Source organism: Cyclopterus lumpus, chromosome 3, assembly GCF_009769545.1.
Source record: "Cyclopterus lumpus isolate fCycLum1 chromosome 3, fCycLum1.pri, whole genome shotgun sequence".
Classification (NCBI taxonomy): domain Eukaryota; kingdom Metazoa; phylum Chordata; class Actinopteri; order Perciformes; family Cyclopteridae; genus Cyclopterus; species Cyclopterus lumpus.
The window spans coordinates 14,030,366-14,053,007 of NC_046968.1; the positions used below are offsets into that span (position 1 = coordinate 14,030,366).

Consider the following 22,642-nt stretch of genomic DNA (forward strand, 5'->3'; position numbering starts at 1 on the left):
TGATAACTGGCGATGTTGCCCAACACAATATCTACACAATATGTATATAAACATAAATCAATAACTTAATGGCAATATGGTTTTGGCTGACTATCATTGTTTTTAGTAATACTAGTAAAGTGAGTTTAAAAACATTGTGTATTTCATTTACACACACACTGTTAATTAAAGGGTCAATATAAAGAGTCACTACTTCTAAACAGTCGTATGTGGGCTTGCATGTTGCCACACTTCTAGAGAAGCCGAATTAAATATATTTCTGTGTGTTGCCTCAATAATTTAGCATCCTGACTGATCCCTCACAGAGATACAGAGCAACAAGCTCCTCACTATTACAAGGATAGAGATACTTAAGGCAGCTACAGGTATTTAATTACAAACTAAATCTGACAAGCGATTATTGTTTTAATCAGATGAGGATCCCCGTTCGACCTCGACACCAGACAACCATTTAAAAAACAGTTTTTAGTTCTTTGTTCCACAGATTTCACTATCTGTAAATACCCTCCAATTACGGCAGACAGTTTGCAATTTGTCCTCAGTCGTTGTGTCATTTTGCATCCAGAATAATGAGAGCTGAGCATAAAGCCACGACATCAAACACTGGGGTGCAGTCAAAATATTCATTGTATATTCAGTGTGACACCGACTGGGAGGGAGGAGGAGACCTTGACGTAGACTTCAGTCCGTAATAATAAAAAGAACAGGTCTCATCATCCACATAAACATTTCAAGACATGCCGGTGTTTCTACAACTTGATATCAAAGAAGCTGTCAGCTAAAAAAAAAACTGTACACGTTCAAGGAGGTTTTGACAATGGTGCAGAAAATGCCCTGCATTCTGCCACATTCACCATTTTTCCAATTGCATTTCCTGCAGAGCAGCTCAAGACATCTGAACAACAGCTTCCAGTGCTGATATCTGAACTTGTTTTCCTGTTCTCATTTCACATATAGATATTAGATATTAAATCACATGCTAACTTACTTGAATAAACCTGTAATGTGATAACCATTTTAAGTATTTAAATACAACCATCCTCATAAAAACACATTTTTCTGAGGTTTAATCATCTGCCATGTGAGTGCGCATTTTGTCGACAAAAGATCGTAATGATCGCTAATATTGTTTATCTACCTCCAGATTGTTTTACAATTATTCTGAGCAGCATTTAATTATAAACTAACAAAAAGAATAACTGAAGACATTTGTGAGATGTGATCATGAGAGTGGGTACGACTGCTAAGCACTAGTCATGGCCTTCTCTGTCACTGCTCACACATCACATGTGACATCCTGTCATCTGTCCAACGCTCTTCAGTCTGTATAATGTCCTCCTAGGTCCCATACATCAAAATGACAAAATACATATAGTAGTCAACAATTATAAATTATAAATTGTAAAAGCTAAAAGGATTCACTGGTCTTCTAAACACTATTTGTTCACTTAATAATAATGTACACTTTATTGATCCCACAGTGGGTAAATTAAGCCATCCTTAGTTAGTGGGCAGCAGGGAGCAACTGGGGGTTCAGCGTCTTGCTCAAGGGTACATCGACATGCAACTATGGGGAGAGCGGGGAACGAACCGAGTACCTTGTGGTTGCAGGACGACCACTCTACCCATGAGCTACTGCTGACCCTTAAATACACTTAAATATAAATGACACAATAATTCTGCCGAAATGTTGATTACTTTCTCGTCTGCGCAGGTAGTGACCAGGTACGTATACTATGTTACATGTGCTCCAGAAACCTTTTTAAATACATTGTATATTGTGTCGCACTGCTTTTATTTATATCCGTTTTATGCATTCATGATCCGTTCGTGGTCAGCTGGCACTCTGTTGTGCTCCCGCAGCCGTGCCGACACATGACCCCATTCAAGGTAGCACGACGAAGCTACAGCAGGAGTAAAGTCAACGTTACGGGCTGCGGTTGTGAACGCTGGTCTGAAGTCAGTACAGAGAGCAGTAAGTGAGTCTGTTGTGTTCCTGCTAATGGACTTAATATCATATTCATACAGTCTATCATGCTTCTTAATGAGGCATTTTCAGAAAGATATGAGACTGATTCGTCCACTCCACTGATCTTATTGTCTTCATGTGATCGGAGAGACCTGGCAGTCTGTGATGGGAACTGGGACTTGGGACATCTAAACTGGAATGATCAATGTGTAAGGACACTGTAACATGTTACACTCTTTATATTTACTTTAGGCATTAACAGACACTCATACAAATCATATAATATAGGACAACAAGCAAATAATGGAATTAAAATCTTTGTAAATCTGTGTAATATTCATATTAAGTTGTCACATTTAAGAGCTACAGCCTGTGAGTAATGTCTGGTGCATATGGAGATCAGAAGATGATGAGTTGTCATTTAAATCACAAATGAACAATACTTTTGCTCTCTTACTTAAGTAGTTATTTTAATGACTTTGAGGATTTTTATTTCACCTCTACTTCTAAAAAAGTATATACATTTAATAATGCAAACGCCTCCTTTAAAAACAGCCCCCCGTTACAAAGTTGTTGATTTTGAGAACAACTCACAGTGACATGATTCCCCTTCGGTACTTCCGTTCGCTTCAGAGTACTCAAATAAAAGTACTTTGCATTTTGTAACAGGTTAACACAGATGGCTCCCCTTCCACTTCTCTCGACTAAACTTGCATAAATGTGAAGCTTGTTCTAATCTAACATATTTGCAGGTGAAGAGAACTACTGTTGTGATAAAAGCGCTCTTATCTAACAGCAACATAGAGAAGGTGAGTCAAGGCTTCATTTGCTTCATTTCAGCCTGTCACCATTTTAGCTGCCATTGGCAGGAAATATTGCTGATAGGCTCCTAACTGAAGCTAAATGACATAATCATATTACTCCTGTTTTATCATCTCTGCATTTGACTGTCTTTGAGGTTTGGAATCAATTCGAAAGATTTGATTGATCACGGCATCGACTGGTTTCAAATTACATGTCAGAATCCCCAAGAGCCGGTCCGTGAGGGTCTTAGATCTCAGAAGAAACAACCTTCTGGCTCGTCCACAGTCTAGACTAAAGGCTGAGGGAAATGGCCAGTGAGCCATTCATATACTGCCTTTCATCTGTGTATGCTGCAACTATTCTGCAGGCAGGCTACCTGCCAGTTAATCCCCCAGGAATGTGGTCAGCATGTTAGTATTTACTGCACCTAGTTGGCCCGCTGTTCTGGCCTTAAATGCCAGATTGTGAATACATCAGTATACATTAAAAATAGCACAACTGGTTTTATGTGACCCCAAGTAACTAAAAAAATGGATTAATGAAGGTTAAACAAATGAAAATGTCTGAGGTGTTTTGTAGAGGTATGTATGGGTTACTTACAACATTACTCAACACTTTAACCAATTTTGTTCAAAGCTGAAAGTAGAGTCTCTGTGTTCATGGTGCTTAGCACTCTTGACATCTGGAGCTCCACTAGTCTACCTACACACTCACGTAAAGTGAATCATGAAGAAGATCTTGTGTTTGCAGCTTTTACACACTGACTTTGATCTGCTGTGCATACTTCTACAGCACATTTATAATCCTCTCTCATGGTATTCTCAACATTGTGACAGTAAATACAGCTAATAACCAATTAGTGTGTTTACTGGGTGGGAGTCCACCACTGTATAGGTGCTGTATGAGCCTCTGTGACTGGCTTTTAAGGAGGGGAAATACTCTTATTAGGACGCATCAGTGGCTGGCACGTCACATTGGCATTTCCTGTTTAAAGAAAAGAGGGGTGTGTGGCTTTGTCCTTTTCTTTGTTTATTACCATGAGGGGATATTCAGTGGCAGAATTTAGGAGGGGGGTCATGTTTACTTGCAGCGGCTTTTGTCCTCCCTACCCCTTTTGTTCGTTTCTCCTCATTAAAGTGTTGAGATCACTCGTGCCCTTCAGAAGGATACAAAGGCTTTCTTTGTGCTTTTTCCTCTTTTAAGAGAAGAATTCTCCTCTAGAAATTCAATGTCATTATAGCTGACGGATTCTGGGCAACTAACTGCAATATTGTTCTTCTTTGGAACAACATATATATTATGAGACAGCGCCAACGTTATTTGATATCAAGCTCCGGACATTTTGCTCCTGCGCCACATTTCTCATTCCCATTTGTTATTCCATTAAATTCAGTCATCTGAGATGCCTTTCCTGTAACCTCCTATCAGATCTGACTTCCTCAGCACTGCGCCTGTGAAAAAAAGTGCTTCTTCACTGTATCTTTTCAATTTTTATCTTGCAAGCTTCATCTATGCCCCACACTTAACATCAGTTGTCCTTTACTGGGAGTTGTTTTCTTTGTTAAGTTGAGTCTGAGGTGTAGCCTCCTCTCAGAAAAGCACACGTCTGTGTAGGATTTAAATACAAACTATTCTCTATTAAAAACTCTATAATAGAGTTCATCTGAGAGCAGAAAAACTGATGTAGCCCACAGCATGGAAAAGTGCTGGGTGAAGAAGTCCATTAATCCATCACATAGGGCATCTGTCTTTCTGGGCCGATATCAATTATTTGCTGGCAATGATTTTTCAACCAAGACCCATTTGTTTGTATATTTTCTATGAAATTGATTTGCTTCTTTTGGGACTATGTTGCAGAGTGTTCAGTAACACAATAATGAGCCACTCACCCTGGCAAGTAAGAGCTACATTAAGAACATATTAATTAAATCGAGTTCTGAGTAGAGATTTCTTTTTTATCAACTTTAAATTGTGTTCACTTTTCTAAATAATTAACAATGGATGTAAGACAATGCCTGGACTGCCAATCATCACTTATAACCCACTGGATGTGTGTGGTTGTGTCTGTGTCGGCAGAGATCCTGCATTTTCTTTTTTCTTGTCATCTAACTGTGTTCAGGACGTTTCGAGGCGTTTCTATGCACCTCGCTCTGCCCATCGCTGTGCCTCTGCCTCCAGCTCTCACTCATCAGTCTCTTCTCCTCTGGGGCTCTGTTCTCGGACACTGTAAGAAGAATCGTCTGAGTCAGAAGCTCGGGAAGCTCCTCTAAATTCTCCTGTCTGGACACAACCACAATGCTGAAGATCGCAAAACACAATCAGAAATCTTGAAATATTTCAGCCTCCCTTATGACCTGAATGTAAATAGCAAGTCATGTTCAAAAGGACTTCAGAGTGGAGCTAATCACAAACAATGAACCACAGTTATTGTAAAACCAGACACCAAAAAATGTGTTTGGAATAATGTGTCCGAGGCATGAAGACTGTGTTGTAGTGCATGTATTGTAATGTTTTGATGTTTGTCTCAGGTCCATTCATTTCCACAGTATTTTGAACTTTCTATCAAACTAAATTGGCGTACATAACTCACACATCAACACATGTGTACTTACGTTCGTAAATTATTCTCTTAACAAGCCAAACAACAATAGGAGTTTACAGCCCACGATGGCTGTGAGGCCACAGTACAGCTGAGGCTGATGGGAATGTCAATGATTTTGCAGGTATTAGGTTATAAACCAAAGTTTTGGTTGGACAAATTGAAATATTTAACCTGACTAACATTACAATTCATCTTCAGGGGGATATAAATGTGTCAACCAAAATGTAATTCCATCGGTTGTTGCGATATTTCACTCACAACAACAAATGTCAAACGTACAATCACCAGTCATTCGGATGCATTGTCTGAATAATAATTTCTTCCAACCTTTTATGTGTTGGTGACATGAAAGGAAATGTCAGAGGATCACCAAAGTAAGAAGGATTAATCTTCTGGCCACTGTGAATGTTTCTCCCACCATCCAATATATTGAGATATTTCCAACCAACTAAGTAACATCCCTTTCCCACAGCCAAGCATGCAAATGAGGCTGAAAACCAAAAGGTGTATGTGTGCATGTGTACATAATTGCGATCAGATTTTAATTCAGAAGGAAACGGACCTCTCTCCTAACCCATCAGATTAAACTACAGGCCCTTACAAATACACTTGACCGAGGAACAGGTTATGAATCAAAATCAAGAAAGGCTTGGCAGCCAATCCATCTGATAAAATGGTATATTGTCAGGATCTGTAGTGTTGTGTCGTGTTTCCTGTTTTATTTTGAAGTCCTTGTCTCTCGTGTCCTCTGTTTCTCTTCACTTCCTGTCCCTGTGATTGTCTGCCCTGTCCCTGATTGTTTCCTCCTGTGTCCAATCACCTGCACCATCCCTGTGTATTTAAACCCTGTACGTGTCGTTCCCCTTTGTTGGTTCGTCTTGTCTAGATCATGTGTGTGAGCCTGTTTTGTCAGTTTGGAATTCAGTGAGCAATAAAGTTGCCTTTTCCCATGTTGACGGCGTTTGGGTTCAGTGTCCTGCAGCTGCACATAACAATATTCTATTCAAGGATCGTGATAAAATAGTCAAGGTCTGTCAGTGATTGTTACATTATCATACATGATTTGGTCTTTGGTGAAAGAAATAGAGCTATTCAACAGAAGGCCAACTGGGTTCTCAGAGAATTTCTTTTCCTCCATATTTAACAATTCTTTCATAGTAATGCAAATAATCCCAGTCAAGTTGTACAAAAATGTTCATCTACAATGGGTAAGGGATTTTATTTTAATGAATAGGAAAAAATCTTAAGAAGTGTGAAAGTTTCTGACATAGTGTGTGTTTAATATTTCACTGAAAAGTAGGAACAGAATCTTTAAAACACTGTCTAGTTGTTCTTGAAGAAGTTTCTGCTCTATATTAATGAAGTCTACATGGATTTGGATGGCAGACATAGATATCCAGTATTTTACTTTATGTTTTGTTTTTGATCATGGCCTCTTTGGACAGCTGGTATGGGGCGTATATCAATTATTCAGGTGGAGAGCTCCTTGATATGTCATTCGAGGGGTTTTGAGGGAAATAAGGCACAGGTCACTTAACAACCAGAGCGATTGTGAGAGTCTCTTTTCAAGAAGCTGCTCGTCTCCTGAGGTTTGTGCTGATAGAAGAGCTGACACACGGTACACCGCTTTCAAAATGAACCACTCACACTCTTCACACCATCCTGAATAGGAAGTGAACAGGAGAACATTTAATGTTGTTACATGTTTGGTACTATTACTGAGTGGCTCTGACTCGGTGTGTTTACATCCACTTAAATTACCAGATTACGCCTTGCAGTCACCTGACGTCTGAAACGTCGTGTACACGAGGAACCCGGCTGTAATCGGGTTAAGGGATCAGACAGATCTGATTTCACTGTCAATATTTTTTCTAGCCATGTACATGCATAACAGGTTTCTTGTTGGCTTTTTTTAATATTAGTTTGACGAAAACTAAGAGAATCCTGTAGAAGTCTGTATAATTCAGACTCACACACACACACACACACACACACACACACACACACACACACACACACATACACACGCGCACACACACACACACACACACACACACACACACACACACACACACACACACAAACAGAGAGAACGTATTTGCGAACTGTTCCCCTGCAATGTATTATATTCCTATTCCGTTCCATTTTACGTTACAATATCTGCTCGTAGCAACTGAAGCATACTTACATAATTTATAGTTATGTTCGGGAACTCACAGCAACAACTTACTCCGTGCCACAAAAGTTTAATACTGACAATGTTTCGATTGGACATTTCGTCAGATGCTTGAACTCACAGCAAATAAACAGTTAAACAGTGCCTTCAAGCAGAATATGATTTGTTTACTTTGTCAATAATTTAACAGAAAAACAATTTTCCTAAATCTTAAGCAAAGCATTGGATATGAACCCCAGTCTCCAGTGCAAATACCTGCACTTTCAACACCCACCATCCACCTTGACACCCCAAAAAACATATGCACGGTAAAGAATCATAGCACCTTCGTCAAAAAAAACGTGAACATAAAACATAAAATTCAGGCAGCTATTTAACAGTACCTCAATTTCACTGCTATTGGAGTTGTTCTTTTATGAGAGACTTTGTATTTGCACACGGCACAACATCTGCCCTTATATAGTGTTTAGGGGGCGTGTATTATAATAATTGTTCAGCACACCTTGGTGTATATATAAGAGCAGATTTGGATGGTTTGGTGCATCCGGAGTTGACTAGACTTTCTTTTTTTATTGCTGGAAAATTAAGTGACCATATATAAGGAATTTATATGGTGCTGCAGGCCCATTGCTTTGGGTGAAAACTTGAGTTAGAGAACAGCTAATAATAACTAATTAATGTGTTTATGGATGCTGACAAGAAAGTGAAGTGAGAGAAAGTGAGACACATGCTGCTGAGTAGAACATGTGCTCATGTTGTAGATACACTCAGACAAATAATGTCCGTAGCTTTAACGTTTGATAACCGTCTATCCATTTCCAACATCTGCAAGTTAGCCGAAGGCCTGGACAACAATATCAATCATGATTTCCCAATTTCTGTTCAGAGGAGGACAAATGATCTGTGGGTCAAACTGGAGACGGAGCTGCCTGTGGAAGACAGATAAAAGCACCCTGAAATGTGATAACGTTGTTTGTCACACCCAGGAGCTGAAAAACAACAACAACGTAAACAAAACGGATACACATTCACACATTTAAAGATTGTGTTTTTCTGCCATCACACAATTGATAAATTACTGAAATTAGAAGTGTCATCTCATTAAAGAGAAACGGATCATTTAAATCAACCAAGGTCAAATGCAGACAGGTTTCCACCTAAACATCAACTAGTGCTGTCTTGCATACTCACGGCCCCGCATGGCAAATGGTGATGCAGGGTATGATTGGTTGATATTTTGAACAGGCACAACATGAATACGCTGACGTTTATCTTATAAAAAGGTATTTCACTTCTGTGTCGACCATTTCCCACGACACTGATCTGAAACAAGATACAAGTTACGTGACATGAAGCATTATATATTTCATCTATATTGCATCTTTTTTACAGGTTATTTCCTTTGGTTGATATCTGCCACATTTGCTTTTCAGCTCAGTTGCTGTACTTATTTGTTGTATGCCCGTGCTTTTAATGGAGAGATTTTTTTAATGAGACCTTTGAGGTTTCCTTTTATCTCATCTGTGTTTTTTTTATTTTTTTTGTTTATTTCCTCCCTTCCGTTTTATCTCTTTCATGTAGGAACAAACATGTTATCCTGAAGTGAAGAGATGTGGAAATCAAAGGCAGAATGATGGACTGAAGGTTCAGAAACAGAATCAAATTATTCTGTGGAAATTAAACATGAAAGAAATGTTTTTCGCAATAGGTACAGTGTATTTTGAATGTTTTAGTATATTGTATGTGTGCAATGGATAGACTTGTAACTCTGTCAAGGCACAGAAAAAGACAGCTTCTCATTTCAACCAGTAACTATACCGTCATTTCTACTTTGTTTGGTACAGAAAGTGCACATATCAACCGTTCAGTGATAACAAAAATCGTAAAACTTGATTGTGAACAACTTCCCTGTTGCTGGATATGACAATATCTGTATAACCACGAACGGCTGATTTGTTGCTGGAGAAAGGCAACATGTTACAGACTGAAAAATACAACTTAATCTAGAGGATGTTAAAACCTGAAAGATGGACAAAGTGAATAAACGTTTTGTTGTCATTGCATTAACTGTAAAATACAAATAGAGATGATTGTAATCCAAAATACTGAAGAATACAAAAGTAGGGATTCAGCACAGTAAAAAGAACATCAACACTATTCTACAATTAGAAATAAAGAAAATGGGAAAATAAAATATTGAATATAATACGTAGTATCTTACACAAAATAAAATGCATCTTATTATCATGTGTGAGGGTCATATGAAACCTCACAGGCCAGATGCATTTGTGAACTGGCATGCTCATTCATGAGGAAATGGAGAAAAATAGCCTCAGGCGGTCTCCATTTGCAAAAGCAGCTGGCTAAATGTGTTGCACCTCTCACATCACCCGTTAAAGGTGAAAAAAAACAGCTAAAGACCAGCAATGAGGCTCATCAAGCCTCCAGTGACATGAGGCTGCCAGTGAAACCATAGAAACATCACAGCCAATGTCAGTCTGTTACAACAGAGTTCAATGCACTAACCATGTTACAGCAGTTTAAAGCAGATATAAACATGGGACAGTGATTTCAGTCTCCTAGACATCGCTCAAATCACAGATGGGACTAAGCAACAGCTCACCACTACCACACTGCCAGCCAGTACCGAGACAAAATATTGCTGCAGAAATAACTAAACTTATTACAAAAGTCAGAACAAACAGCAATAGTTTGGATGTGTGGAGCTGCAGGCAACATACGATGAGCTGTTTCAGCGCAGCGCCCAAAGTGAACCTACCGACAGGCGGTAAATGGTCCTCCCAGGACACGCTGGCAGAGTGAGCTCTCAGAACAGAAATATGAAACTGAAGTTGCGCTGTGTTTCAGTTCTGTAATCGGAGCGGAGCAGATGTGCTCTTGCGTTTCGTTTTTCATCCCTTTGAAAAGAAGCATTGTTTTACATGCTGCTCTGCACTCACACTAACATCAGTCCCACGTATAGGTTGAGAATTTTTATCTCACATGACTTCCGACGACAATGAGATATATAATTAGCTCGAAAACTCGGTGCTGCGTTGCAAAAAAAAAAAGTGAAACAGCTCGGTCCTTATCACTGCACAGCAGACACAAAAGCACCACACAGTTTTTGCCCAGTTCTGGTTTGCACCTCAGAACAGGCAGACTGAACGGCTGCTGGCTGGCTGCTGATGGCAGCCACTGTACCAGACAGACAAAGCACTGCCTGACGGCTGTATCACCCCGTTGTGTTTTGTCAGAAGCTTTCCAAACTTAAAAAATAAAGAGCACATCGAAGCATAGTTTTAGTTTTAAAATCCAAATGAATGTGATAGAAAACACCATCTGAGCTTGTGTTGTTATGGTTGTGGATTTGTGAATTAGAAAATAAAACATTGATCATCTTACTAATTACAAGAAATATGACCAATAAACAAGAAGGAAATCAACCTGTGACCACAAACGATGCACAGTGTGGACATATTACACCTTTCTGACTGCAGATGGGGAGACTGAAAGTGTTGTAAAGAAATTATTCTGGAGCTGTGACACGCTGCCTGTTGTTCTCATCAGTGTGCAATAAATCCAGGACATCTCCATGCAAATGTAAACCAAGCTCCTCACAATGGATTGTATCTACTTTTATGCAAAGCATTTGCATTCTAGAGGCATTTGCAAATATTTTATGGCATGTATTTGCACTAGGAAAACAATACAAATAGTTGCAGGTAAGGTTTTCCTATTGACATTCATTCTGTTCATGTATACGTTTTTAGCTTTCTACAAGCTTTTATTTTTCTTTAAATTCATGTATACGTGGGTTAACATTTGTTTGTATACGTGAAAGTGCATATTACATTTTTTTATAATTTTTATAGTGCAAACAAATAAATCAGATTTTGGATTGCAGAACTAAACTATATACTGTATTTATCATATGAATGTAATAATACTGTTGATCAATCAATGTTCTTTTCTATAGAATCTCAAAAAATTGCCTAATAATTAAAATATTTTTAAAGTGGGCACAAAAATAAATGACCTTTACTTTGAGACAAGGGACAAACCTTTACATTTGAGAGGCAGGAACCGGCTAATTATAATTTTTTCTCATAAATAATGACTTTCATCATTCGTTTTTTTCCAAAACTCTATAGTCTACATATTAATCGATTAATAGACCAATTGTTTCAGCTATAAATCACTGTGGTGTAACAAGTCATAGATGTTCACTGATCCGTATGGGTCCCGGACTGCGGTTCGGCACGCATGTGAAACTAATTGTGAAATAAAGTTTTACCGTTCATGGTTATCAATATTCAGTAAAGATATGGAATCAGGAGATAAGCATCAATGCTTTGCACTCGTCGATCCCTGATATTGTGATCATGGTGAACAACAAATCTGTATTGCAATCGGTAGGAGAGCGAAAAGAGTTGTAAGCACCATACAGCAACATAAGGAGGTTCCATCGAGTTAAATGATGATGCTTTCAGGCTGAGTTAAGTAAACAATGTATTGGTTAATTAAGGTAAATTATAATGTTTTCATAAAGTGTTTGAATATAATTTTGTAAAATGTCGTTTTTAAGGATATTATAGAGTGAATGTTAAGCTTAACACTAGCTTTAAGCAGCTTATAATACATACAATAAAACTAATAATGCCAACACAAAAAAGTGTACAATTTCCTATTCATTAGACTTTTGGCATTTTCAAAAGTAATATTTGCTTAAGCTGATCCAATTTGTGATTCAAATCTGTGATACAATCCGAACTGTGAGTTGTGTGATCTGTCTCGCCCTCATAAATCACACGTCTATACACCGAAGCAAGCAGGTTCAAAACCGTTAGAAAGACTGCGGCTCCTCATACAGGAGCTTCACTCAGTGTGTCAAGACCATGAGGCATCTGACACCGAGACAGCAGAGGACAACTGAGTCATGTAGGAAGATGCTCTTAGACACTGACTGCTCAGTCTTAGACTGTATCCTGTGAGAGAACGGTTGAGTGGTTTGAAAACTCAGGGAATAAAACACTTTTACAAGCTTGTTGTTTCACAAACAGGATCTAATGTTTTTCTCAATGATCTAAACCCTGACGGAGTGATAACAACTTCAGTACAGGAGGTGGATCTCACTTTGGATGCTTGACTTTATAGATGCATCTTACTACTTTTCCCAATAGTGCCACCTTTTACTTACTGATCACACCAGCATTCACAATAGTTTATTTAATGTATGTTGTTCAGAAAAGTAATGGTAAGGCCTTGTGGAGTAAGGTAGATGTATCAAGCTTATTTACCTTCTGTAAGTCTACCATGTTAAATAAAATAGGATATACTCACAGCATACCCATTAAGCAAGGTCCTTAAAAATGTATTAGAATTTTGTATATACATATTTAAATCAAACATTTTATTGAATTCGTTCAATCTTTTGTGTTTTTTGTTTTCTTTAAATGTTGTCAATGAAAAGTCTGAAAGCAGTTTTGTATTTCTGTTCATTTGGTTTAGAAAAGGAAACCTCAAACTCTAATCCATAGTCAGTAAACAGAAAAACCAGGTAACGTTCCACTTTAAAGACCATGGTGCATCTACAGTGGATTATACAAAGGTCATTTCAACAGCTTCTTGTTTCTTTATATCTCCATATGTTCGATATGTGATTCAATATAAAGATAATTCCATAGATAATTATTGAATATATATTATTATATTATATTACCGCTCACGGGTATACGGTTCGACCCCCGCTCTCCCCATAGTTGCATGTCGAGGTTTTCCTTGAGCAAGACACTGAACCCCCAGGTGCTCCCCGGGCGCTTCACTGCAGTGCACTGCTCCTTAATTGCTATGGATGGATTAAGTACAGAGGGCAAATTATATATGTAAGTATATGACGAAATGTAAAAAAGTTTAGTTTAGTTATTATATTAAGACATGTGATGCTTGATGACTTAGCTTGTTAAGTTATGCATATACGGAACATTGTTACTTATAACAATTCAAGCATTGTACTGTATTTAAAAAAGAGATGTGACAAAATACTTTTGAATTTAAATTGTGGATGGAAAATAGAAATGCTAATCTAAAAAAAATCCAATGTTATTAATTATCATATAACATTTGCCCAGAGCCCAACACAAACTGAAATACAAATATTGTGGGACTTCATATGATTAACAATGAGATTTACTAAGTCTTCTGCACTTTGTTTGTGATCGTAAGCACACTCAAATGAGTCTTTTTCCACGTCAAAATTTGCATGGAATAGTACAATAGTACAAAAAGTGCATTCATATAAAAGTGAAGCCTGTGGTGAGGAAGAAAGACTTCGACCTCTGTGAGTGAGTGGACGTTTCCAACCACCTGTATTAATATCACGAAAAAAGTTTTTACTCTTGGCAGAGGTGGAAAAGTCGGTGAATCGATAAAACAAAGTGCAAAAAAGTGCAATGTGTGACCGACCTCGTGAATAACTCATGACGTACATGAAGTTTGTGACTTAAACGTCAACTGATGGTTGGAGAGAGGAAAAATAGAAGGAGCAGACAAAATCATCCGGTGTGTGGAGCCATGAGAAGACTCAAATCAATGCATAACACAAACGGAAATGCCATATTTTCATCATGCTTCTACATGCATTTAGTTTCTTTGAGGTTTGGCTGAGCTCTTTTAAATACATTATGTTGTTGTGCCCTTTTCTTCTGCAGTGGTTTAATTGCACCAATCTCGATCAACCGACTCCTTATATATAACAGCAATGCAACTTGGCTAATGTCTACACATTCAGTCTGGTTCTACAAGGATGTTGGTCATTGAGAAAAATAACAAATTCACTGAAGAAAAAAGGAATAAATTGGGACTGTAATTACCTAGTGGGGTAGAGCTAGAAATAGCTAACATTTAAGCAGATAGAGGGTTAAAATCACTCTTCAGTCCATGTAATATTAAAATCCCAACCTCCAGAGACACAAATCCTGTCCTGTTAATGTTTTATTTTACAGATTACAAACCCGGTAGATTTACTGCACAAGCGATGAACAACAAGGACAACCTCTGCAATTATTACAAATCAAATGAGAACAAATCTCAGAGTGATAAACTTAGTTTTAAATTTACCTTGGTGGTGCGTTCAAGAATGCTCAACATGTCCCTCAACAGCAACCTTTTTAGAGGACATCCATCCAAGTTTTTTTTTTAGTGGATTTGAAATGCAATGCTTTGTGACAGATCACTACAGTTGGAGTTTCTTCTATCAGCGATGGATTAATGATGAGTGAAAGTTGGGAAAATGTATTTTGATAGAAGATCTCAATTACAGTTAGCGTTAAGGAATCTCGTTTGGAGGATAATTCACTTCCGTCTCATCGAGTCTTACCCTGTAATCCATCTCCCTCTCCCCCATCATAACCTCACATCAGCACCAGCTGACTCACGAAAGACAAAGTGAATAGCTGAAGTCCAGTCATTGTCTTACAGATCGAGTGGAACGCATGCAACTTCAGTCTAATGCATGAAATGTTTTGTTTCTGTTAACTCAACTCACATCGTCACCTTTAAGAGGTTAGTTTTAATTAATTTATTGACATTTGTGGATAGGCTTTGAGGCCAGACTGCAATATCATACCGAAGTACCGGTACTCCAAATATAAAACATTTCTTTGTGACCTTTTCAACATTTCAAATTTCTGACGTATGTATTTTTTATAAAAATAACACCCTTTACAGACAAATTGAGTGGCCAAGAAACTAGTCTGCAGATTAGTCAAATAATTGTTATTTTTCAGCCCTAATTGTTTGTAATAGTTGAGAGACGTGCTGTTGTATTTTAAAGTGACATTACTCAGTTATTACTTCAGATTCTAATGGGAATTAAACTCTGGTATTTATTGATCGTCCTTTTGATCACAGTTAGAGATTTTAAAGTGTATCTGCAAATTCAATCACAAAAAGAAGCACAGAACTTTTGCAATCAGAAACTGCTGTGCTCTACTGCATGAGACAATTACAGTCTACACTTGTTCACAGCAGACACTTTCTAAATAATGGCATGGGTGCGTTTGAACCAGAGCAGCGTCTTCACTTAGTGTCCTTAGTGAGCATAGAGAAAAATAGAGAAAAACAACCCAGAAACAACTGCTGATGAATCTAAAAAGCATGAAGTGACAAAGCACTTCACTTGTCTCTTCTGCTGCAAAAACTGGTGAAAGAAAAATCATTGAATGCAGCTGTAAGTTTATCCTGACAACACTTATGGTTTTTCTTCAACAGATTTCAGTCTGGTTGTTTTCATTTTTATTCACTGGGACAAAAACTACACTGAAAACATTTGCAATAGTGAACTGATCTATTTAGTAGAAATTGTCAGGGGACAACCTTTTGAATCAACACTCTTGTAAGAGGCTTTGGCACGTCTAATTTATTCTCTTCGTGATGACTTTGCCCTCTGGAGTCAGAATTATTAATTGTTTTCATTACCAAACATTCTCTAGTGCATTCATATCCCTTTATTTCAATAGCTTCTCGATTTATTGGAATTACCACCCAGAAGATCTCCTTGTTTAATATCCCCACTCCTCAGCCCAGCTCTCTCACACCGCCTGCATCCCCGCCTACAGGCTGTATACTCCAAGTGTCTCCTCACGTTGCTCTATTACACATGAATATTACAACTGATAAACGTTATCGCTGTACAGAGATACATTCACAGAAACCATTAAGGGCTTTGGTCTTTTATACTAACATGTGCATACAGCTCTCTGTCTCTCTAAATGTGTCCTACCTGGTTGTTTACGGAATAAGTCATGAAATTCTGCCTTTGGATTGAAATATTCCCTCAACGAACATAATCTTTTTACAGTGGAGCCAGATTGATGATTCAGCTGGTCAATATTGGCTTGTCACAGATTGCTTTATGTTGATATGTCATGTAAAACTTCAGTACAGAAACCTGTTTATTCACTAGAGAGTATTGACAAGTTTATTTTTCAATTGCAAAGTACCTCACATTTTGCCTCAACTGTACTTTGATCATTAGCTTGCTCCCACACTAAATTAAAGGGGCCCTATGGAGTTTCTTTCCAGTGTAAGCCTGCTCCCCACATTGCAGTGTGTGTATCCTTTCCGATCTAACAAACACATTTAATGCATTTCCTTCCGAACAAAACACTTGCCGGCACTTTGCAGTATATCTGCATACGCTACCACCAGCTGTTGATCGGTGGAAAGGTGTGAAATCATCAGTAAGATTGTTTAATGCGTCACCTGAATACACCTCTATGCATGTGCGTCCTAAACATTAGCGTGTTAGTATTGATGGTGTGAGCATGTTGGCCAGCTGACAGAAGCATTTAGCTCAAAAGCCTCACCAAGCCGCTAGCAAGGCTGTTGACTTGTTGCATTGATAATATTAATATTAATATTAGTATTGTCCTCAAAAATACTGTATTGTTCCATATCTGTAATACACAGCCAAAAAACATTATTGTGAAATGCGTTTCTAATACTCTGACTTCAACACCACTGCAAACTACAACATGGACAATAAAAACAGACGCTAAATGAATATCTCTCCAACATTGTCAAACAAAATGGAACAATGTTATCTTTGTAAAGGTATAATTTATGACTGAACTGTTATATTGGTACGTAACAATTTAAATGGCCACTGAGTGTAAAATATATATTTCCTGGAGATTATGACTTGGCAGCTTTGGTTTTTGACTTCAGAGCCTCCCTTCACTCTGCACACAGCAGGAGTCCCCAGTCGCTCCTGCCGTTCCCCAATCACCTGCCAGCACACCTGGCCCTCATTCACCTTAATTAGCCAGCCAGTTTATGCTCACAATCCCTTCTGACTGATTGTGCTGTGCCGCCATCGAGGAAAGACCCAATCAATGAACTACAATGAGAAGGGCATCGCTAATTTCACTTGGGTGTAAATATCACCTGTCAACATAACCCATGAAGAGGCTTACAGAATACTCATCTTTTACAAAGCAAGATTACAAAAGAATTATCATCATCTATAAATACAGCTGCATCTATACGAAACGAAAAAACTAAACAAGCTCTTGAAAATGCCAAATGTAAATGTGTTTTAGAAGACGTTACAAGACAACAAAATATGTATAGCTCTCTGCACATGAAGCCCAGTTTTTATACATACTGATTATGCCTTGACGACTTTGAATAGAATACATCGTAATACCTTCAGTAAATCCATTCAGACATTTTATATATAATAATACGTACGTAGTAAGATAAAATTATATTATATTGTAAGGAACAAGGTTGCCTTCATCTAAAACCTGCTTCTAAAGAGTCTTTTAACTGTTCTATTTAACTTGTTTACCTTTCACCAAAATGACTGAGCACTTTCACAGAAACTGGAGTGTAACTTATACTTCCCGACGTGCATACCACAGGCTGCATGCACAAGCATGCACACATTCACGTACTCATGTGTGCTTTCACCAGTTTTAAATTTCACTCTTTTATTCTACAGCTGCAATCATTGTTGCTCTGGAAAATCACATCAGATAGATATGACAATGTAACTGTCCTCTGAGCATCAACAGAAACGCTGAGCTTCTCAGAAAGATTGACTTGACAGGTGTATTAGCTCAAAGTCATCTTGAGAGCTGTGGCTATCATATGCCGCTAAATCAGCACTGTGTTAATGACCGCCTCTCGCAGGCCTTGTGGCCAACCAATCAGAATACATGCTGGTGATACACATCCTCAGAGGTCAAAGCAAGCCATGAGACACGCTGCTTTTTCATAAACGACATCCTCATAATACATCCAGACACACATTTGAACCACCTGAAGGGACACAAACTATTCAACTGAGGCATCAACTCAATTAAGTTTGTATTGCTGCAATGATTTGTTGATTAACCGATTATTTGATTGAAAGAAAATGAATCAGTGACTAAATATATTTCAATAATTTATGCCTGGTTTGAGTAATTTTTTTGAGAAAAGGTCCCACACATATTTTTGGCAGAAATTCTAAAATGTGGACGATTTGCTGTTTTCCTTTTCCCTTATGACAGTAAATAGAATATCTTCAGGTTTTGGACTGTTTGAATGCCATTCCTTCTTTTTTTAAGTTTGAATACACACCCAATAAATATAAGAAGAAGGAAATAAACACAGATAATATATACATGGAAAAGGAAATATACATATCCAGAATATACAGCTTATTTTACTCTATATGCAACAAGTATGCAAACATAAACAATTCTAATGATCATTTTGAAGTGAAAGCTGACGAGTTCTTCTACCGCCAGTCACATTAACATGCGAAGAGCGGAGCAAACAGCCCTCATGGTGGGCGTGTGTGAACCTGCTCAGTCCCACTTTCCAATAAATTCTCCCGGGCTGACTGTACTATACAACAAAGTGCTCATCTGGTTTATGGGCTGTTGCCAGGTTACTTTATCCTGGTAACAGGCCACTTAACTAAGCCTATCATACAGTTAGAACATAATATTTCTATTTCTCTTTCATCCCAGAGTGACACCAGAAACCTCTTTTCTGACTGTCCACAGTGACTCAGCAGCAGCACATGTTTCATTCTCACATGCAGTAATGCTCTGTGGCGTGGGAGCTCATGTCGGTCTTATAGTGCACTAAAACTAAGAGCATGTGGTTGAGTGAATAGTGCACCAGGACCCTCTACAGTAAGTGTGAGAGTCCCAGTGCTGAACGACAGAATTCAAGAGCCAAGAGATACCATTTCTGCACTTGTCTCACAGCGTGATATAGGAGGAAGATGTATTTTTAGAGATGTCGTAAGTATACTAATGACTCTCTGGCTCTGCCCGAAGCTCCCCGACTGTTGACGCCGTTGGCCACTTAGACTCGGATTATGGGTCTCCATTTGCAGCGGATGCAGTCAGAGTAATTATCAGGGAAATCCAGACAATATGGCTAGTACTTAAGATGATACCATTTTTTTCTTTTTGTTGGGAAAGTTTTTATTTAACTGTTTCCTCCAGCATTAGCAGCTTCTGTTGTCATCAATGACGCAATGCTCAAACCGACTTCCTGTATTTATTGTACAAATGCTCAAAGCGGCCAAAAATAATGAGGCCTGCATGAGCTCATACTGTTCTGAGTTTATACTAACTGCTGAATGACTGTCCTAGTTTGTGGCATACAAAGACAATGGGCCAGTGAAACATCACTGTTGAAATGTTCCCAAACCATGCAGATGTTTTTTTAAGCACAAATCTAACATGATCTTTCCTGTCAAGAGTAATAGAAAAAGTTGAAACAGGTAGTTTTGTGGTAAGTCACCTGGACTAAGCTCCGCCCTGCAGATGCCTTTGGGTGCCAAGCTGAAATGGAGACCTGCCTCCAGGAGGAATGTTTACCGGAGCTTAGCACAGAGCCCTTATTGCTCAAAGCAGCATGAGTAGATGTCTGTCTGCATTTTACCTCTGCACCACTCCAGCTCTGTGCCATTTCAGATTAGGACCTTCTCAAAATGAGCCCCCCTGTGATGACAAGAATAACTCTTTTAAAGACACAGAGGGGAGACAAATTAACTGTGTGTGATCAAGTGTAAAGAAACTGTACACCAGGAGTGGAGGGGAGGCTTGAGGGAATTTGAAAAAACAGATTCCAGACATTCCTAAAAGTAAGGAACACGGTTTAAATAACGTGGACGACGCAGAGTTTCATAAATATTCCAAATTAATTTTGATAAAATACGAAGTGGGAAATCATCCATAGTCCTAATCAGACTCCATCGTGGAATCTGAATAATACACTGTGTTGTACTTACATTTTAATATTTATACCACCAGCACTTTATTGGATTCTGGCTCTCAGTAAGGATACATTATGTTTTGTCACAGAGGGAGTACAATTCAAGATAAACCTTAATGAAGTCACCAGCATGTATTTAAGAGTAATAAGTCATTATATATGAGCTGTCCAGAGGTCACCAGAGCAATGTTGTACCCTTTAAATTGCTCTATCCGTAATACTATCTAATTTATATATATTTATGGCAGAATTATAATAAATATTCTTATATTGCAACCTATATACTGTGGAGAGCCTATTCTTAAATAATTGTCTCACTAATCTTTTTCACGAGGACAGGCAGCTTTTCTTATAGTCACTTGTTCTCTATCACACCCTACGAATAACCAATCTTTAACAGACAAAAGAAGTTCCTACTACTGTATTAATTTCCAAAAACAGAAGATGCAAACACACCTTATTGTGACTGCACTCTAAAAATACAACTATTCGACTATGACTTTCTTTTGATGGAGCCCAGGTGGTTTGGGTGCAGGTAGAGTCACGTATAGAGCACAGCGAGTTCAAAGGATGGAGGCTTTACCTTGTATGTGCTGGTTGACCACATTCTCCAGCCGATCAAGCCTCTCAATGATCCTGAGAGTGTCGCCTCTTTTGTCACCCTCTAACTTTCTCTCCGGTAGAGGCATCGGAACTTTGATGTAGATATTGGCGATGTAATTAGTGACCCATCCGACGTAGAGCAGGCAAACAATGTTGGTCATACCGCTCAGTATCACGCATGTGGACACCAAAGTTTTTGTTCTCCTGGTGCAAGCCATGCCGACATCCCTCCATGCAGCCTGCAGTATCCCGTCAAACCCGAGGACGGGGCGACAGTCGCCCGCAAAAAAACTGGAATAATGAAGTTATTTCCAGCGACTGGGCAGCGATGCGATATCTAAAGCGCGGAGCTTTCACTTCAAATGTGGCGTGTTTTTTTTCTTTTCTCGAGGGTGTTAATGTCAAATGTCTACAGGTTTAGGTTCCTTTCGTTCCATCGCGAACCTCCGTCGGCTCCAGTTGCATGTGAGGATCAAGGAAACGCGAAAGACACGGAGCATCCTACTGCAGCCAATGGGAGGGATGGCGAGGACTGACAGCCTCCGTGCTGCACGCGTCCCCGATGCGCACTGATTCACTGTGAAAGTGGATCTGACCGGACTATTTCCATAGACCAGGGCACAAAGTGGTATAACCTATTTCTGTCTGAACAGCGACTTATTTTCATGTGATGTTCTTTCCTGCAGCAGTTAGACAAGTGCCAAGCACGATAGAAAACACCCGTGGACTTTTTGCGATGAGATCATTCCATGGACTGGATTTCTTGCTGCAATACTGTGTCAAGCCACGAAATAGAGACAACGGGGTCTCCATGGTGAATCAAGGTGCGGTGGGGTCATGTTATAGGTCTGGCTGTGGTCCAGCTCACGATGAGGAGAATGCAGGATGCAGAAAAGAGGCGACACTCATCTCACACGCTGCTGTAATCAGACCAATGCATGCAGGGAACTGCTAATTACTGCGGACCTGCTCAAGGGGCACACATACAAAGTGAGCATAAAGACATGCAGCGATTTAACCTGGTGAGACAAAGTATCCATTTACCAATCTGTTAATCACATCTTGATCACGAATACCTTTAAGGCAAGTTTGCATTGTTTTTACATCTGTAGCCTACAAGCCCCTTTTCTGGCTAGATGTGGTTATTAGATGTTAAACTCTGTGCGTATTTTTCAATTCAGGCCTATTTGCATGTAGTATTCCTGCAGCCAAATGGAGGCTAATTAGACGGCGCAGCAAAAAGAAAAGGCTTAAAATTTAGCCATTCTGAAGAAGGTTTTGCTCATGTTTACCCATAATATACCATGCACCGATTCTCACACCTGCAGGAGTGTATGTGTGATGTGTTTGCTGCAGCAGAGCCTCTGAATTCTGCGTCAGACATCTGTTTATTTAGTCAGAGGCTGGTTGAGTTGTCATTTCTTGCAAGCTGTTCTCCTACTCTCACAAGAACATCAAATAATGTGATATATTTAAAGATGACTTGCATTTGTCTGTAACCGAGGAACCCTTAAATGCACATGGAAACTGCAGTATCTGAATGAATGCCACATATTTTACAATGTTTTTACCAACATTCAGTAATTTCCAGTATCATCTTTACCAGATCATTATTTGCTAATAACATCCATTGTTATTCAATCTGTTCAACAGTTCTAACACAGCAGGCTGCCAGAGTGAAATTATGATATCACGAGGATGG

General features: G+C 38.8%; 1 protein-coding gene across 1 annotated transcript in view; it reads right to left on the reverse strand.

Moving 5' to 3' along the window:
- galnt18b (UDP-N-acetyl-alpha-D-galactosamine:polypeptide N-acetylgalactosaminyltransferase 18b) overlaps positions 1-21,385 on the reverse strand; it is a 66,192-nt gene extending 44,807 nt beyond the window's left edge. The window contains exon 1 of the mRNA XM_034529501.1: positions 20,921-21,385. Coding sequence (XP_034385392.1) covers positions 20,921-21,158 — 238 coding nt within the window. The 5' untranslated portion in view covers positions 21,159-21,385. The remainder of the gene's footprint in view (positions 1-20,920) is intronic.
- Between the last annotated feature and the right edge of the window lie 1,257 nt (positions 21,386-22,642).